The sequence below is a fragment of the Labrus bergylta genome, chromosome 18 (genome assembly GCF_963930695.1).
Source record: "Labrus bergylta chromosome 18, fLabBer1.1, whole genome shotgun sequence".
Taxonomy (NCBI): Eukaryota; Metazoa; Chordata; class Actinopteri; order Labriformes; family Labridae; genus Labrus; species Labrus bergylta.
The window spans coordinates 5428726-5443982 of record NC_089212.1 but is presented as its reverse complement, the minus strand read 5'-3'; the positions used below and the strand labels follow the sequence as shown (position 1 = coordinate 5443982).

Here is a 15257-nt window from a genome sequence, read left to right as displayed (position 1 = left end):
TGTCCTTTACCTAAAGGGAGGAAAAACGTATATTGGTGTTTTCCAAGACAGAAAGCTCCCGCCTGAATTATCATCAGCCGCCGTGTGTTTATTGCACGGGATATTCTTATAAGTGATTTCATTTGAAGTATAATCAAAGCAGAATTTTTGAAGTTGCACAACCTTTTTCTCAGAGAAAAGATGCCTTGGATATTTTTAGCTTCTGTCAATATAAGATGATCTTGGAGAAGGGTTAAACTGTTTTTTAGAGGAACGTTTGAACCATGAAGCTACCCAAAGCACACATGAATAGACGGGATAGGAGAGTGAGATAAAAAAAAGAGAAGAAGACGGTGTGACGCCGTTTTAATTGTAAACCGTGAGTAGGTGAACAGAGGTAATGTGGTTAAAATAAGCTTGTGACCTCTCTTACTGAGGAAGTGTTCCTCCAGGAGTCCCAATGGAAACCAAGATTTATTTGTGGGCGGGGGGGGTCTGTAGTGACACAAGGTGGTCTCTAATGAAGGCGGTGGTGTTCACCCTCACATATCATCCTTGTTAATTCGATATGAAGGGGTGGGTCACGTTAATTGACAGTGACATACAATACAACGGCTGACGAGGAGAGGGCGGCCCGAGCGTGATCACAAGGACGAGGCGAGTCATGACGTGATGATCAGCTTCTCAGCAACCTGACCTTTTATTTTACAACTGTTTGTGTCGCTATGGAAGGATCATTCTTAAACCTGGGATCTGATTTTCATATTTAGGGCTCTGAATGCTTAAAAAGTTTCAGAAATTAATACTGTAGATTGTTGTATCCAGCAGCTGCAAAACAGGTTGTAATGGCTGCAGTTTGATCTGATTCCAAACAAAGTATGTCCTCTCAAAGTGCTTGTTTTTGTCACTGACATTTAGATGACATGCTTTTATAAAGCTGTTACATCGCTCTCTTCAAAACCATGACAAAATCACAACATTACATTGACAAAAACTCTAAAATGATCTTGCAGAACTCAGGAGTTTCTCGTGTACCACGGCCACAGTCATTTTCTTTCCCCCCATGATGTTTGTAACAACTGTTTTTAAGTGAACCATCTCACACAATAACACACCCTCACTAACCAATTAAGGCAGCTGTAGACCAGCCAGTCCTGCTTCTTCCAGGTTCAATTACTGTTATTGTCAGTGGAGTCTGAAATGTAAAAAAAAAGGTTTATAAATAACAGATATCTCCTCTAAAATCTTTTACTTATTTCCTTCTCATCTTTGCCACCTTCTCTCTCTTTAACAAGCTCTTACCTTAACCTACAATTCAACTTTTGTTGTGTTTGATAGAAGCAGAAAACTGTGTTATTATTAAAGCTCAAGTTTGTCAGGTTTCAGCTCAAACTGTTAACGAACACTCATATTTAGCCGTCTGTGTTTGTCTTGTTTGATTGCCAACCTTTTTGTTACAGCACCTTTTATAATTTATAGTGAGAGATTTTTCACCAAAGACTAATATCCCAGCTGTGATAGTGTTTCTCTGCTCCCTTTTTTTTTTCACTGCTATATTTAAGCCACAGTTGTTGCAGTATTCATGCCCAGCTCCAAATCCATCACCCCGTGCATTTGAGTCAATGTGCGTCACAGAGGTTTTGGCTTCAGACACCAGGAGAATCCACCCCTAGGGACACTGTCGGCTGAAATCAGCATTAAAGCGGGCTTTCCTTCTCATGAAAGGGAGCAAAGGCAGCGAGGAGGATGCAGAGGAGTCGAGGGGAGATGAGAAGCGGGAGGGATGTTAATGAGAGCGAGGACGCAAACACATCCGCACGCTGTATAAAATATAATCCTTACGGGATAGTGACTCTTTTCAGTATATGCAGTGCATGCTAGATGAAAGAGAAAGGCGTGCCTGCGTGGATGTATAGATTCACAGAGCGGTCCGTCTTGTCCGATGTGGCCCACTTTCATCCAGAACAGTTCTGCTTCTATTTTTGGGTTTGCAGCAGTCTGCCGCTCATCAACCCCACCCCCTAACCCTCAGCCCCCTCTGCTCTGCCCCCCTGTGATGTCCACTCACATTAGTCTCACACATACACAACACAAAGTCATGCACACACCCCCCTTCTGACTGCACAGAGCAGAGAGGAGAACAGAGGGATGGAGGGAAAGAGAGAGATAAAGAGGAGAGGAGGGGCGGACAGAGGGATGCACTCGTCCTTGAGCACTGATGACCTCTTCTTCTTCTGTTGAGCCTCTTACATTGTTACTGTACTTTACAAGTGTCTGATATTTCCTCATAGTCAGAATTGGGAGAAGAAAAAAAAAAGACTGGAGTATTTTTCAGTTATTTGATTTTGATCCATCTTTGCAGACATCTAAAAAGTGAACACATCACGGGAGGAACAAAAGAAAATCGGAGCACTTTTCATGTACCTCTTTAGTATTCTCTGTGTCGTAAGTGACTGTTTTGCCCAGCTCTGATCCTCGAGTATGAAAATGTTTGACTGCTATTTAATCAGAAACTCTCTCTCTCTCTCTCTTTCCCTTGTATCCCTTTCTCTCTCCATCCCTGCCTCCCTATGTTCCGTGCATCCTTTTACCCTTCCTCATGATCATCTACTTACTCAACACACACACGCATCTCTTCCCATTATACCGCCCTGACTTCCCCCCAACACACACACACACTCTCACACTCTCACACTCTCATCCACACACAACCTTCCAGAGCCCGGGTCTCGATGTTGATGAGAACGGTACGTTGGACCTGAGTATGAGCAAGCGTCTGTGCGGCGGCGGCGGGGACTCGGTGCTCACCCCTCTAGAGCCCATGTCCCCCCAGAGGCAAGCCGCCCTGCTGGGCTCCCGCTGCTACGGCATCGGGGACGCCGCCGACTGCTGGGACCTGCCTGTAGACTACACCAAGATCAAACACATAGACGAAGACGAGAAAGAGGTAAAGGGGCGAACAGAGCAGATGAGATGTCATGTATCTTTTTTGTTTGAAGGCAGGACGGTAGATCACTTCCTGAACTTAATCGGTCAGTTCCCATATTCTAAGAAATCTGCAGCTGATATAGTGTGCTAACATTTGGATTTCTGCTAATTGTGATGACTTTTCCTGGAGAATCATCACATGCATCATTTCTAGAACTTTCAGTACCTGAGACAAAGGCTTTATAACGTCCACCTTTTTAAGACAGTATTGAACTTGAGTCATATTAAAATGAATGGAACAGTCTGTCATATTTTTCATTAAATCTGGCTAAATTGAAACACAAAGCTTTAACAACATTTTACCTAACTCTTTAGAAGTTACTTTAACTCAGAAAATGTAGTGATTTGTGGGGTATGCTCATTTTCTTGAGCCAAATGTCTACAAAGAAATATATGTCCATCTTTGTTATTGTCGCTTACTTTGAGGTCTATTCTTTTTCAAATTCCCCATATACTTTAAATCTTTACAACCTCAAGTTTAATAAGCATATAAGTTATTATTGATCATGAAGTTTTAGAATAATTTGACAAGAAGTCGATGACCCAAATCGCTACTGCCCGACTCCTGCGATGTTTCCGTACCACATTTGACTAAATGTGATGACAACATCAATAAAAGTTCAACATAATGACGTAATGATGGACGCCTCTTCCCAAAGAATAAATGTTCTAGCTGTTTTATTTTGGATCATTTTAACGAAGAATATTCAAACAACATTTTTGGAAAAGTCCTCATCAAGTTCACTAGAAAGTTGAAATCTCCTTTGTGAAAGAATTTCATGACAGAAATCCGTTTGTGCTGTGTGAAGAAATGTGCAATATTACTTTCATACAAATCTTTAATTCTTGAGTAGTGAAAAACCTGTAAGGTAGCCATCCATTATCCTCATAAATGTCATTTTTCTGCAGTTGTTCAGTTCACGGTGATACCAGACTTAAAATGGAAATAACAGAGATTACTTGCTAAAGAAAGACAGATGTGATGGCTGTGATTATAATAAAGCACTAGTATGTGATCGTTTTTGGTTTTGGAAGCTGACAGAAACTGTCATGTGTCACTTCTTCTTCTACTGTCTGCTGAATGTGTTTCAGCCTTAATTAATTCCCTCCAAGCCATCGATTCAACACAAAGTCTCCAAATCAAACATTTACACTCTTTTAGCTTTTTACCTCTGTCTGACTTACTGCTATATTTTGCATCGTTAGAAAGTCACATTAGGTGTTTCTTGAGGGAAACCTAATGAATCTGCATGTTAATTGATGTCAGCCTTGCCTTGCACAGAGGTATCTGCTCTGTTTGTATCATGCTCCTCGCACGCTGGCTTTCTGTTTTTACATTTTGCTCTTCTCCAAAAATGAATTATGCAAAGTAGCACCTTGGGAGGGAATCGGAATAGCTCATCTCATCAAAGAACTGCTGGAAATCAATGCACCACTGCTGGGTGCCGCGTCTGTCAGTGTGTACAGACACATGCATGTACAGTACATGAGACGTGAATATTCATATGAGAGCGTCTGTACTCAGTTCTCTTTGGGAGTGCGTCTCCTTCCCTAGCCTACTTTCTGCTCAGTGTATGTATGCATGTGTCGTCCTCCTTCCTGTCTGCCTCTCAGCCTGCGCTCCCTTTAATTGGAGGAGCTCGCTGGCTGACCCAGCATCACACACTCCCAGACAGCTTGAGCGCTGGATAATTTGGGCCGTATCTGGACCTGTCTCTTTGCACGCATTACTGTACATACACTGCGAGCACGGAAGAAAGGAAAGAGGATTTGCATCAACAGCCGTCGTGCCCTGACTGCATGCACTGCAGACAAAGCACAGCCCCAGATAACACAGCCAGCAGCGGTCTGACACCACACCACAGTGCCATCTAGTGGCTGAGGGGTGCATTGTCAGGAATAGAACCAGCCAACTCCCCGAATCCTCCGTACTCACAAATGAGAATACTCTGTGACAAAATTTAAACGCCCAGAAGTGAGGCCGAACACACACAAACCTGCTGTTGGTTGACACAGTCATTATTTCCTCCCCAGGGAGGTTATTTTTGACCTGTCGGACTGACAGGTGAAACTCAGTAGTCACACAGCATAAGCTGTTAGCATTCAAATTGACACACCTCTGTGGTCTGACAGGTGTGAGTGCAGAGTCTAAAAAAACAGACACAGGTGAAGAGAGGAAGGAAAAAACCTTAAAACTGAGTCTTAATGATGTGCAAAACTGTGTTTAATAATGAGTGTAAAATAAACATCTTCATCCCTCTCTTCCTCTATTTTCCTCCATCTTTTCCCCCTCTCCCCTTTGTGTCCCCTTCCTTCTGTTTCCTCCAAATCTCAGCCGGACGACCTGGACCCGTTCCACGACCTGCTGGACGACCGCTCCTACACCACAGATGTGAACATGCCCAGCCCCAAGCCCAAGTATGTCCAGTGCAAAGAGAGTAAGAAGGACCTGATAACGTAAGAGCCCTCCTTCTCTCCCCAAATCAACATTCCTCCACTTCCTGCACTTCTCCCCTCTCATCTCACTATTCTTTCTTTTGTGTTCATCCCTTCCTTTTTACCCGTTAAGCCTCACTGCTCTGTCTCCCTCCCCACATCCTGTGCTGCTGGCCTGCTTTATTCATTTACTGTCCACACTGATCTTAGAGCTTGTAGAGTGATGCGTTCTCTTTAAAAAAACACAAAACTAGTCTCAGTATCTCAATATTTTAAGAGTAGTTGATCTCAGGAATTATTCACAGACGGTGAAGCTAAACTGGAAACAATGAAAACCCAACAAAAATCTGAAACAACCCCCTTTATTTCTCTTATTTTCGCACTTTCCTCTCCTTCCCTTTGGGCTTATAAATCTGTCTATTTTCTCGGTGACAGATGTCCCACACCGGCGTGTGATGGAAGTGGTCACTTGACGAGCAATTTCGCCTCACATCGAAGGTGTGACTTCCTTTTCTCCTGGTGGAGTCTCAGTCTATCTCTCTTTATTGTTTTCAGCTTACCTCAACGATGCTGTCAAACACCTGTAGGCAGAATCTCTTCTCTCTTATTTGTTGGCTCTTTAACTACTACAACAAGATATCATAAAACAAGGGAGGACTAAATTAATAAATGATGTGATACATGCTCATTTCTGAGCTAAACCCCGGGATAAACGTATTTCTCAATGGGCCGTGTGTAAAGCCTTCTAAGCTGATGTTATTCAGTCCTTCAGACCCTTCCCACGGAGCAATGCAGACTAAGCATTTACCATTCAGAGCAGGAAGACTTGGGCAGAACTGCTGAGTGTTGCAGTGTGAGATGAGTCGGCAAGAACTGAATCATATCAGTCTGAAGGCCGACATGGCAGCACATACACCTGATTTCCCCTCCAGCAGCCACACACTGAACACAACACGTTGACATACCCACCTTGATGACCCCAATTGTTTTCATGTTTGTATTTTTCAATTTGAAGTCTTGAATTGGGCATTTTTGCCGTCCAAACTCACAGAGATGTGGCAAATCGTTATGTTCACAGAAAAGTAATGTGTTGAACACTTCATTGCATATGCTGTGTTTTCAACAAACTGCCTTCTAAATATGTCAGGGCTCACACCCCCTTCACTGCTGATTTAATAAATAAAACCTTGTAAAAAAAAAAAAACTGGAGAAAAATTATTCATACATCTGTTTAGATTGAACGAGCTTCTGATTGACAGATTTCCTGTGAAGCTACTTGTCAATCACAGAAACTTGTTTTACCGAGGTAGTGAATTAAAGGTCACATATTATGCAAAATACACTTTACCATGTTTTTCTAACACTACTATGTGTCCCCAGTTTGTTTACACACTCCGCAATTATGAGAAAAGTCCATCCTCTCTGTCTTTCAACTGCTCCATTTTTCAGAAAATGTGTGATCAAACAGGCCGTTTGGAGATTTTCCTTTCATGACATCACAAAGGGGAGTAACCCCTCCCCCAGGTGGGTGACACTCCCACAGCTAGGTGTTTGTTTTGCCCTCTGAGTCTGCCTTCTCATTGAATCAAACGGGCATGGAGGGAGAAAGCCCGAGACACCTGAGCCCTTCCAGAGAGGGGGCGTGGTCAGACACAGCTCAATTACATTTAAAGGTACAGACACAGAAACAGTCTGTTCTGAGCAGGGCTGTAATAGAGGGGTTTATAGACATGATCAAATACAGGATCAGAGTGGATTTAGAACAAGAAAATTCACAGACATGTTTGGTGAGCTCTGAGACTTATTTCAACTGTTTGAAAAGGAGGAGAATATGTGACCTTTAACTAAAAAAGTAGGCAAAAGCTTCAGCTACCATAAAAGCAGACTTTTTTGTGCGACTGGTGTAGTTGCCTCCTGCTGGACATCAGACAGAATGCATTGTATTGGCTTCTCAGCCAATTCTTCTACAGACACTATATCCCCTTCTACTATACAGTCTTAAGGAACAAATATAGGATTTGAATGAAGCCCTTGTCCCTAACTTATATAATTAAGCCCTAGAGTCCTCATTGAACACAGAGCAGAACAGACAATGTATATGCAATACGAGCTTTAACTTAAACAAATCACCCTGCACTTCATCATGGCTTCTTTTTCATTATCTGGCATGTTTTTGTATATGTCTGTGTGTAGATACAGCGTTGTGTCTGATTGGTCACTGTGTGTTGCAGTTGTGGAGGTAACTTGTGATTTTGGTGTAACTAACGTTCCCCTGGTGTATTTTTCAGTCTCTCAGGTTGTCCTTTAGCTGATAAAAGCATTCGAAGCATGCTGGCCAACAACGCGCAGGAGCTCAAGTAAGGCTCACTGATATATGTATGTGTGACATTTGTGATTTGTTCACTCTGTAAGGGTGAGGTCGGCCTTATGAATGTTTGACGAGGTGATGTGGAAACCAGTATTATGGAATGATATGAAAATCTATTGTTCTGCTTTTTGACAGAAAGAAAAGTTTAAAGCCTGGAGATATTGTACATTTCTTTTATATTGTCAGTAAATCCCTAATAGACCCAAACCAGAAATGTGTTGATCCTGATAAAAAAAGGATTGTCTATGAATCCAAAGCCACACATATCATCTTCTTCCACTGAGCCATCAAGCTCCATGTTGTCTTTAAACCACTAAAAGCACATCAGCAAACCTCGAGATTGTATTAGATTATTGACATGAATCAAACCTACATAATACACCAAACCAATGTAAGGGAACTACAGTACCCAGATATTTTAGAAAAATTCTGTAGTCTTTTAATTTTTTTTCATAAAGATAAGTTTTTCATTTAGAACCAGTAGAACTTTGACTGAACACCATAAACTGTTTAGGGGGACTTAAAGTTTTTATGAGAAGGAGAGAAAGTTTCTTGTTTTTTTTAGTGAAAATGAGAAGAAAGGTTTGATATTGCGAGAATCAATCTCTGATGATTCATTAATCAGAACCAGAGTGAGAAATCTATTGAGTTTCAGGGCGTCTCAGACCCCTGAACAAAAAAGTATCACTCCTTCAAAATGAGAACATTTGGAAATTCTTCACTTTTCATTTCATTTTGAAACTGAGGAGTTAGCAGGTATAAATGACCATACACTTACAAGGGAAAAACATTTCTCTGGCTGCAAAGCTGTTGGCATGGTGAATACCTGTCAGTTTACTTCGCCTCCAGCCTCTCTGCTCTTTTTATTATAAATATCTGTATTTATCCAAAGAAAAATAAGTATTGTCAGACTGTAAACAGTTGTGTTTGGGCAGCATCCAAAAGGAATCTAGAATTCTAGAATTCTTGTGTGGCTGATATAAGATGCTGTTGCCTCTATTCAGATTATTTAGTTAGTGTGCGCCATGTAGGACACTTTGTAATGAGAAATGTATTATCACACATTTCTATAAAATCATTCTAAACTGGTTAAACATCTGCCGGCTTGTTTCCGGACTTGACTTTGATTCAATTTAGAAAAAAAGTCATTAAAAATACAATTGTTTAACCTTTACTTACTTTGACGTAACCATGACGGCGACAGTTCAGATTTAAAAGTGTAAATTGTTCAACACTTAAAGTTTGACTACTTTGAGTCTACATTTAGAAACTTAAAGCAGATATATTTTGCCATAACTGTCTGTGTGAATGTGAGAGTGCCCTCCTTACATGAGTTTAGTGGAACACATAATGAGAAAGTCTGTTCTAGTCAACCACACATTACAAAGGTCCTCCTCAAGATTGCCATAAAGTGTTTCATAACCACTGTGATGCAAATATGAGCAGCTGTGTTGTCACACTGTATCTCACAGATAAAACCATAAGAACTCTAGAAGCTATTGTCATGACCCAGCGTGAACCTTTGCTGTAGGCCCTGAGCCCTTTCTTGTGTTTTCTGCCCCAGGTGCCCGACACCAGGGTGCGACGGCTCGGGACATATCACTGGCAACTACGCCTCTCACAGAAGGTACACCAGCCTCTCTGCAGCGTACACACATGAATATAGATTCCACTCTTTTCTCTGATTTCACATAACATCGTAACGTTCTTACCTCAGCCTTCTTCTACTCTTCTCTCCCTCTATCTCTGTTTCACACACACACACACACACACACACACACACACACACACACACACACACACACACACACACACACACACACACACACACACACACACACACTGAATGCTTCAATGTTGTAACACTGTCATTTATCTGCAGTCTCTCCGGGTGTCCTCGGGCCAGGAAAAGTGGGATAAAGATCATCCACAGTAAAGAGAACAAGGAGGACCAGGAGCCTATCAGGTACAGTACAGACACCGATCATCAGTCTTCTCTCCCCCTCTTTAAAAGCCTGAAACTCAAGCTCCTTCTCCTGCGACCAACGCTGCTCACTCTGCACTGCTTGCTCTACAATTCCCACGTGAAATATATAAAAAAACATGACTTTACTTTTCCCGCTTCCAAATGATGCAAGTAAGCTGTGTGACTGGGAGCAAAAGAGCAGCGCTGTGTTTTCCTAGTTAGGACATCGCTCTTTGACGCGAGCAGGAATAAATCAGCGTTAGCTCTGACAAGACAAACGAGCGTAAAGTTTCATCCCAAATCTGACGGTGCAGAAGAAACTTCAGAAGGTTGTAGCGGTTTAGAGAGAGGAGATTGTTGCAGTCTCAGGTGGACTCCTGAAGACACACGCACACACACACACACACACACACACACACACACACACACACACACACACACACACACACACACACACACACACACACACACACACACACATACAGACACATACACACAGGTAAGGAAAGACAGAGAGGCGAGCACAGATGGAGAGATAGAGGGAGAGAGAGATTGATTGGACTCTAGCTAAATCCCACAATGGGCTCCTCTGGCCTCAGCCCAGCAGCAGCAGCATTGATTTCTCTGGTGGTGCAGAGGCACAAATAACACACCTTCCCTCCGTTCTCAATCTTTTCATTCTGTTGGATTCTGAGGACAGTGTGTCACTGCTATCTCTGACACTGTGCTTTATTGACATGAAATAATCTTTAGGAAAATAAAGCAGTTACCATGTCAGCTTTGAAACATCGTAAAAAGATTAAAGTGTTATTTCAGTGTATTTACCCCTATTTAAACATACTTTGGATCTAAATGAAAGTAATTCTCTCTGTAATTTCTCCTATAAAGGACATCAGTGTCTAAAATGTCTTAGGTTGTTTATAACAACATTACAGATAAGACCTCTACAGAGATAGACGTTCTTCTTAAGGTGATATGCTCTAAATGAATCCTGAAAAGCTGTTCAGTCGCTCTCTTTAAAGGTATAATATGCGGCTTGTGATCCAGTAGATGTTGCACTGTGGCACCAGTCTCTCAGACCGAAACAACCTCCCTCAGCGCATCGCCTTCGCCGCCATTATTTTGTCAGCCAATTAGAATGACAGCCATCTTTCTGTTTAGTGTGTATTCTTTAACCAAGCATGTTTGCACCCAGGGATATTGTTGCAGCCCTTACTGCTGCTGGTTGAGGTGGTCTACTAGAGCAATTACAAAACATTCTGTACAAATCAATGAATACGATTTTTTTTAAAAGGACCCCGACTGAAGAGAATAAATGTGGACAATGTGCACTGAAAGTTACCAGATACTGAAATTAAAGGCAGGGTTGGTAATTTTCTCCAGATACTCTTTTTAAGATTTTGGTTAAAATTGTTTTTAGGTCCTGACAGAAATTAATAAATCAGGTGCTCTGAAAAAGGAACAAAAAAAATCTGTCATCTGTAGCCAATGTAAGCCTGTAAAAACTTCAACCAATGTCTGCCACGAGGTACCAATCTGATGAACCAATCACGAACCTCCCTGTCTCCCTGCTCATTCTCTACATCATGCATGCACAAGCCCACACTCAAAGCATGAGCTGAGGTCAGCTTCTGGACCAATGGTGCTTCTGCATGTAAGTGAGGGGCGTGGCTTTTGAGGGAGCACAGAGGGGAGGGGGTGCAGACCGAGCACTGAGGGAATGCTACTTTCCAAATCATGCTAGTTTTTGAAAATTACCAACCCTGCCTTTAAGTTAACTGGCCAGCGCAGCGTTAAAGGGATAGTTCAGTTTATTTGAGATTGTATGAGATACTTATTAAGTGTATTATGTGCAGTCGATAACAGTCAGCAGCACGGTCTCTGTTTGGAGAAACCAGCTGGAGTTTCCACATGGAAGCTTAGCTATGTACCTCTGCAGATGTGGTCGCCTATAGAGACCACATTTGAAGTTTACTCTGTATTTGTGGATATTTTTTGACACTATACCTTAATGTAAACAGCTCTTTCCTTTGGGACTCTTCTTCTAAGCACAAGACCCTATGTTCTTCTGAATGCCGTGCAATTTATTAAAATACACTAACTTTCACTTTTGATCAGTACCTCATACAACCCCACTTTAAAAAAAAAATATTCCTTTAAGGTTTTGAAAACTGGAAATTGGATATTTTAAGCTTATTCTACAACTTTTAATTTAAATTCACAGGAAGAAAGATACTGTTGCAGACAGCAGTGCACACCTGTATCTTCCTTCCTGTATCTCCTCTGCAGTCTAAAGTAGTCTGATTTCTCGAACACCATAGAAAAGGTGATGTTGCAGACAGCTGTGCACACCTGTATCTTCCTCTATCTCCTCTGCAGTCAAAAGAAGACTGCAGAGTTGAGCTAAAAACCCGCTCTGCTGTTTGCAGACAGTAGTGAGACTTATTACTTTCACATGTGTATCCAGCTTTAGCCATAATCCATTCAGCAGGTTTGACATTTGGAATAATTTACTGCCTCATTGCATCTGATTAGCACTGGTGTTGATGCACTGTCAGCATTTCCCAAACCGTGATAAGGCTGCCAGTGGGACAGCTTTAAATAAGAAGATGTTATCTTTGTTTATATCGAAGCAGAGGAGATAGAGGGAAACAGAAAAATGATATTTACTCATACAGTATGCGCTGTTGAAGTACTCAGGAGGCAAACACAGACTGTAGTGCGACTCAGCAGGTCACTGTTTGTGTGAGAAAGACGAGGACGTCTCCAACATGATAGTATCATCTTGAATAGAAATACAGCTTTTTGTTATATGAATAAATGTTAAAATGTGACTCTGTCCGTCCCTCCTTTAGGTGTCCTGTCCCGGGGTGTGACGGTCAGGGACATGTGACGGGGAAGTACGCCTCCCACAGAAGTGCGTCCGGATGTCCCATCGCTGCAAAGAGACAAAAGGACGGCTACCTAAACGGCATCCAGTTCACGTGGAAGTCTGGGAAAACAGAGGGCATGTCGTGCCCAACGCCAGGCTGCGACGGCTCGGGTCACGTCAGCGGCAGCTTCCTGACACATCGCAGGTGAGACCAAAGAACAAACTGAGTGTTACTGCTGTGAACTCAGCCGACCCTAACAGAGAGAGTCGGCTGAGGTCAGTTTAGAGGACCATGTTCAGTGTTCATAGTCTTAACTTATCATTTGAGTGGCTAATGGCAGCATGAAATCACAGTTTGTTTTTTGAGATCATGTGATCAATGTTCCAGTTATTAGAGGAAAATTAGTTTTGTTGTCCCAAAATAACTAGAAAGAAAAGTTGAGATGTAGAGAAAAGAACTGAAATCAACTCTTTGTGACAGAAAATGTGGTGAATGAAATGTATGGATGCATGTCCACTTAGGGCTTCCGTAGTGGTGGTGGTTGTGAGAGGCATGTAAATTATGAAAACGTGTAAATATGTAAATTTCCCTGTTGTGGGATGAATAAAGGAATATCTTATCTTATGTGTGAACGACCAGATCAGGAGGAATCACATTCTCCTGAATTTCTCTAGACATTTTCAGGAGTGCATACTGTGAAAACAGCTCTAGGGTTGTATGCAGAGATTCAGTGGACAGTTGTAGATTCTATGATATGTTTTTACATGTTTGAACATTAGCTTGTTCACTTTTAAATCTGTATGTAAGACGTGCAGCTGGAGCCAACAGACAGTTTGCTTTAGATGAAGACAAGCATCACTAAATCTGCCTAGATTAAAGGAAAACAGGGAAAATGATATGTAATATAACCCAATAAAACATATTTATCTAACTGTATATGAAGAAAAGTGAGCTTTAGTGATTCTGGTACACATTTTAAAAAAATATGTTGGACAAATCCTCGTTAGCTGTTTCCCCTTTGTTTCAAGTCTTTATTTCAGGCTGTTCTAGCTGTGTCTATGAAGCAGCTACATGTTGACTACGTGGGCAAGAAAGCAGATTTCTGTGTTAAAGGAACATTTCCTCTTATCCCTCCTCAGTTTTTAAACCACGTTGACTCATTTTGTGTACGGTATATATTCCCCTCGTATGTTTAAAATATTCTGACACATGCTTCCTCTCCTTGTTTTTGCCTCCAGTCTCTCAGGTTGTCCGCGTGCCACCTCGGCCATGAGGAAAGCCCGGCTCTCTGGAGTGGAGATGCTCACGATAAAGCAGCAACGAGGCACCAACGGTAACTATAACTACCACTCCCTCACTCACACAATACAGCCAATCAGGAGCTGGTGCACTGATTTGCTGAACAGAATTCCAATTTCAGATAATAAACCAATCAGCAGGGTGTGTGCGAGTGTGAGTTATATCCTAGTAATGGCTGGAATTGGACATAATCTGCCATTGTGGGGCTTGTAAATAATGAGAAGAGCGTTCATGGCAGTGAACTCCAGTGAATTTCAACCCTTCATAACATGAACGTTCATCTTAATCAGCCTCAATAAACTGCCTCAGTTCAGTTTTAGAGGTGAAGACAGACTCACTCAGTGTCCTGCAGAAATCATACTCAGCCAGTCAAATTGACGTCATTTTTAATTACTTTAGTCCTAATATTATTCTATTTGATATTTTATCTCATTTTACTCTAATGAATGTCTGAGGCTTTGCAGTAATGTGTCTCCTTCTCTGCAGGGCTGGAGCATGAGGAGGACATCAAACAGCTGGATGAAGAAATCAAAGATTTAAGTGAATCAAATTCACAAGTGGAAGCAGACATGATCAAACTCCGAACACAGGTAAGTCACTTCCTGTCTCTTCTACTTCATATACACTTGAGATCGCAGTAGAGTCCCGCCCACTCCAAAGTAAACAACAACTCTTCTCTCTTCACTCACTTTTTATGAGGTCAGGGTGGCTCCTTGTCTTTCTCATCTGCTGGCAAAAGGCAGAAAATGTGTTAAAGCTTAGTGTTTGTGAACAACTGACAAGGTTAAGAAGTCAGAAATATGTTTTTAAGCATCCAATCACAGGCAGGATAGAATATGTGAAAGCAGCCTTTTAGTTTCCTTAGTGAAGCCAATGTTAAGATTCCTTAAATCTGAATTATTTGATATGGCCACCAGGGGGCGACTCCATTAGTTCCAAAAGGAAGTCATACTGCTGAGAAGTCTGTGAGTAAATAATCCCTTTTATCAGTTTCTAGTATCAGGTCTTTAATGAAGGTCAATTATTGTCCCATAGAGAACGTTGATAAAGCAACTTATTCTTCAACTTTAGCAAATCGCTAATTGTGACCTGCCAACTGAATTTGGACATACGTATAAAATCATGTCCATGCTCTTCTTAAAAAATATGGTCACCTCTGTCTTCACACATTTAGATTGTAGATCTAGATTTATTTTTTCAGATTTATTTATAGGGCTTTTTATGCCTTTATTTTAGAGATAGGACAGATAGGTTTGGAAAATGTGAAGAGAGAGAGAGAGAGAGAGTGGAGAATGATATGGGGGAAAGGAGCCGCAGGTCGAATTTGAACCCCGGCCACCTACTTGGA

At 41.7% G+C, this 15257-nt stretch overlaps 1 protein-coding gene across 7 annotated transcripts in view; it reads left to right on the top strand.

The window, feature by feature from the left end:
* myt1lb (myelin transcription factor 1-like, b) overlaps positions 1–15257 on the top strand; it is a 120227-nt gene that overhangs the window by 99051 nt on the left and 5919 nt on the right. For 6 of the 7 annotated variants that reach the window (XM_065966194.1, XM_065966191.1, XM_065966190.1 and 3 more), the window contains 8 exons: positions 2699–2926; positions 5303–5424; positions 7692–7760; positions 9336–9398; positions 9654–9737; positions 12593–12814; positions 13849–13943; positions 14396–14499. In XM_065966194.1, coding sequence (XP_065822266.1) covers positions 2699–2926; positions 5303–5424; positions 7692–7760; positions 9336–9398; positions 9654–9737; positions 12593–12814; positions 13849–13943; positions 14396–14499 — 987 coding nt within the window. The remainder of the gene's footprint in view (positions 1–2698; positions 2927–5302; positions 5425–7691; positions 7761–9335; positions 9399–9653; positions 9738–12592; positions 12815–13848; positions 13944–14395; positions 14500–15257) is intronic. The other variant, XM_065966195.1, reaches the window with a different exon arrangement.